Consider the following 4673-nt stretch of genomic DNA (forward strand, 5'->3'; position numbering starts at 1 on the left):
ACAATAACGAAGAAGCTCGCAACTTAATTTTTTTGACATATCTGATTATAAAGATTTGGAGGATGTGAAAAGTATTCATGAGAAGGAGACCACGATGAATTTAGTGTACAAAAAATTTGAGTCAACTCAAGGTAAGTATGTAGACACCATTTTGTAAGAATTGGGTATGCACGATTGTAAGCCAATGCATTTTTCATTTTCAACTGGTACTAAGCTTACTTTGGAAGTGTACTAAATCTAATGATGATTTTTGGTGTTGTTGGTAGTTTTATGCATGCAATGATTTACACTTGACTAGATATGGCCCTCGGCTCCACTAAACATGAAATGGCTCTAATTTTATAAAGAAGTCCCTTATTTGTGAAAAAATATTTGTTTTTGAAGCATTGGTCTGCTAGTATCATGTCTCGTTTGACAAAAAAAAGTGGCAAGCACATATGCTGAGAACCATCCATGGACAGCTTGCAATTTATTAAACTTAAAAGCATGATAAACATCTTTTTCCAGTTAAGAAAACTTGCAAAACAAATTGCATGTGATCCTTGAGAAATTAAATTTCTCTTCTCCTGAGAAAGTATATGATGGGATTGGAAATACAACCCTTATTTATGATATAGTTCAGACCATGTGAAAGAAATGAGACCCATAACACTACAAAAGTGAATTTAAGCAGTTACAAATTGGAAATCACAATCATATCTGAATGGATTTCTGCATCTTATTCCTTAGGACTATGTGGGCACTGTAGAAATGCTGTAATGTTTTTGCTTCTGAAGAATCAGGCAGTTCCTAGGATCTTCTTGATATCTTTCTGCAAACATAAAATGCAAATATTAGAGTCTGCCTCAAGGCATGTATCTGATTACTACATCAATCATTTACTGTTCAGAAATAGGTTCTTTCTGTTATTATGATTTGTTGGAATCACCGCTGCCGTTACGCCAAAAGCTCGTTTACTGTTGAGAAATAGTTTCTTTCTGTTATTATGATTTGTTGGAATCACCGCTGCCGTTACGCCAAAAGCTCGAGCTTTTGGCGTAACAGCAGCGGTGATTCCAACATGATTGACATGCAACAGAGCTTTTGGCGTAACGGCAGCGGTGATTCCAACATGATTGACATGCAACAGAAGCGAGCTTTTGGCGTAACAGCAGCGGTGATTCCAACATGATTGACATGCAACAGAAGCGAGCTTTTGGCGTAACGGCAGCGGTGATTCCAACATGATTGACATGCAACAGAGGCCCATACAATTAATCATCTTAAGTGAGTATATATAAGGTATGAAACTACAAAAGAGGGATTGTAAGTACTTCAATACTCAGTGGAGAAGTTGTTGGAGCATAACGATCCACCACATTTCCATCTTTGTCCACCAGAAACTTGGTGAAGTTCCACTTGATACTGTCACCCAAAAAGCCACCTTTGCTTGATTTCAAGAACTTATAGATAGGAGCTGCATTATCACCATTGACGTCAACCTACACCACAGAACCGCAATGTAAATACTAAAAATTCAAATAAGCGTACCAGATAAGCTAGTTATTACAAAATTGTTTCTTGTATGACAGATGAATTCACATCAATAACAAAACAAAATAACCATGGAAATAACAAAATAGGAGTGGTATGCTGACCTTGTCAAATATTGGAAATTCTGCTTTAAAACGAGTGCATGCCACTTCTGCAATCTGTTCATTGTCACCTGGTTCCTGCCCAGCGAATTGATTGCATGGGAAGGCCAATATTTCTAGTCCTGCAAAAAGTTAACCAGCAAACTGTATAATATAATGATGATAAACAAATGATTGAAATCCAATTTAAGAGAAATTAATGACTAATAGCTATTGATGAACTTAATAAGTGTAAGTAGATTCCATTGAGTTTTTTATTATGTTCTCAAGACAAAGCCATTTCATCATATTCTTCTACAAGTTAATAATCAACCATGAAAATTCATTTCTAAGGTAAATAAAAGCATTGAATTCAATGTTTCAAATGGCTTTTGAAATCTAATTTAAGAGAAATTAATGACTAATAGCTATAGATCAACTTAATCAAGTTTAAGTGGATTCCACTAAATACTTGATTATGTTCTCAAGGCGAAGCAATTCCATTTTCTTCTACAAGTTAAAATCATCCATAAAAATCCATTTCTATGGTGAAAAAAACATAGAATTCAATGTTTCAAATGGCTTCACATTTCCTAACCTTCGTTCAATGATATAATTCTCAGCACATCAAGATGCCCTAGATTGAAGCATCGGTCTACAATAATTTCACATGGCCTTAAGGAGCTAATTAGGAAATACAACAACCAAGCTCAAGGGAAAGAACAAATTTTGGGGGTTTACTTTCTCAGCACATTTCAAAAGACTGGTTACTGATAATCTATATGCATTCAACAGATTCTTTGGAAAAGAATGAGCTAAGCTGTTTTTCTTAAAAACTACTCTGTATCTAATTGCTTAATTGATTTATGAGAAACACTTAAACATCAAACATCCCTTATAAAATACAGCATTCTATGAACTTTCCCCAGGTTATGCTCGGTGTTTGAACTGCAAAGGCTACATCCATCATCCATTAGTTACTGGAAGGAATATCGAGGCCTAAACAAACGACAGCAGACACTCTAAATAAATCAGTTCTCTCACAAAGGTGTCACTAATGGAAGGATCTTATAAAGATCCATGATGAAAAATTGTAGTAATCAAACTTCCAGTTCTCAATCATTCTTTGCAACCATATAGCAATGTATTTACTTGGATGATTACATACAAATTCAGAATGTACACATTAAAAAAGGGAAAACACCCCTAAAATGCTCAAGTAATTGACCCCATGGAGAGAGAATTCCATTACAGCATCTTACACAAACTAATCCAATTTTAAGACACATAATGTGCCCTGAAAATCATTACCCATTGAAGAGTGCACAAAACCATATAGCTAATACAGAAAAGCAAACAAAACGTGAAAAAAGAGGGAAAGTTAGTATATTCATGGAGAATCACCTTGCTCCTTGTACTTTGCATACAATTCATTCATCTCCTTGTAGTTAGAGGTAGTTAATCCACTGCCAAAAACAAAAATCAAAATCCATCGGTCATCAATAATTTGAAAATGGGACAACTACATAAAATACCAATGGAGGTGTGGCTGGAGGTGTGGCAGCCACCCACAGAGCCATCTCCCAAACTGCCCACCAATGTTTTATATTCCAGTCAGGAGCATTTAAGGAGAAAAAAAAAATCCCTATTGACAAAATTGAGGGGAAAATACCATTCAGAAGCAACATTGACGATAAGTAGAGCTTTGCCCTTGTAAATACTGAGATCCACATCATTTCCCCTGATATCCTGCAATTAAACATTACTGACTTAGGGTATGACTTTCGCATGCTATTTAAACCTCGTGGCTACCAAAAACATGATAGCAATTTTTAATTTAATGGTATAAGGTGGAATCTGAAAGTACCTTGACTGTAAAATCATAGACATTAGCATGCCCTTCTGATGAACTGCCACCCATGGTAGAAAAGTTGGGATTACAAGAAAATACAGAGGACCCAAATCGGAATGGATAAGTACAACACCCTGTAGATGGTTTAGTATAACACTGAGCAAAACTGTGTAAGTTGTGAGATTCACTGAAATGGTTTATGGATTTATATACAAGAACAGCGAGACCTTTTGCTACATGAATAAAATGTGAAAGGGTATAGGGTCAGCACGTTACAGTTGTAGGAAGAGTCGATTTTTGTCAAGGAGTTTGGGATGAGATTGAAAACTGCAAACCTCTAGAATGTCGGATCAAGGAGATTACGAGGGAGACGGGGTTGCTTTATGACCTTTGTGGTGTAAACTTCTATGCAGCCAAATCGAATCCGTTTGTACAGGTTGCCTTATTTCCATGCCATCTAGAACATAGAGGTTGCTTGATGGGGAATTGTCTAGGTGCGAATAGGACAAAAAAAATTAAAAATTAAAAATTACAATATAATTGTATTTTGATTTTTAATTTAATTAATAATAATTATAAAATAACAATCTTGTTAGGTGTAATTTGATTTTTGGTAGATATTGTTGTTTGATAGGAGATCAATAATTTATTGAATGGCAATTTATTTGAGGGTCTTTCTGCATTTCTTCTTTCTTAATTAATAAAATAAATTTATGCACTTATAATACATTTAAAAGAAAAGTTTATTACACAAGAAGAGTTTATTACATATTTATATATACAAGAAGAGTTTATTGTATATTTATATATTTATGAATTTATATATACTAGAAGAGTTTATTGTGCATTTATACATTTTATAATATTTAATTGGCTAATCTATTATATTTGATTCTTTTGTGTACGTTCTAAATTTTGTGTTCATTGTTTGTTGTTCCAACATGGTATTAGAGCATTGAATTGCAAGTTCTTTCTCATTTCTTGATGATTCTAACATTAGTTCTTATGTCGTGGAGCCAATAGGGCATCACCATTGCATCCAAAAGGTCTAAGAAATGAAAAGAATGGTAATTTATTTATTTATTTTTTTGGAATTTTTGGTGCACAACACTTTATTGTACCATATGGGATAGTTGTAAAAATTTGACACAAGGGTAGTTTCACCTTCTATGAAATTCTCCTTTTGGTCATAAATTTGTTGTTTTTTG

General features: G+C 34.2%; 1 protein-coding gene across 1 annotated transcript; it reads right to left on the minus strand.

The window, feature by feature from the left end:
* Nucleotides 1–438: 438 nt before the first annotated feature.
* On the minus strand, nt 439–3901 carry LOC131049696 (probable phospholipid hydroperoxide glutathione peroxidase). Its single transcript, XM_057983754.2, has 6 exons — nt 3481–3901; nt 3286–3362; nt 3018–3079; nt 1638–1756; nt 1314–1481; nt 439–811 (listed from the first exon to the last, which is right to left on the minus strand). The coding sequence occupies exons 1-6, from the start codon at nt 3532–3534 to the stop codon at nt 779–781; spliced, it is 513 nt and encodes a 170-aa protein (XP_057839737.1). The 5' UTR covers nt 3535–3901; the 3' UTR covers nt 439–778.
* Nucleotides 3902–4673: the final 772 nt, after the last annotated feature.

Source organism: Cryptomeria japonica, chromosome 8 (assembly GCF_030272615.1).
Source record: "Cryptomeria japonica chromosome 8, Sugi_1.0, whole genome shotgun sequence".
Lineage (NCBI taxonomy): Eukaryota > Viridiplantae > Streptophyta > Pinopsida > Cupressales > Cupressaceae > Cryptomeria > Cryptomeria japonica.

Coding starts and splice junctions, on each gene's coding strand:
- LOC131049696 (XM_057983754.2), bottom strand. CDS start 3,534: ATGGGTGGCAGTTCATCAGAAGGGCATGCTAATGTCTATGATTTTACA. Junction 1,757..3,017: donor TGCAAAGTACAAGGAGCAAG/GTGATTCTCCAT, acceptor AACTTTTTGCAG/GACTAGAAATATTGGCCTTC. Junction 812..1,313: donor CTTCTCCACTGAGTATTGAA/GTACTTACAATC, acceptor TTATGTTTGCAG/AAAGATATCAAGAAGATCCT.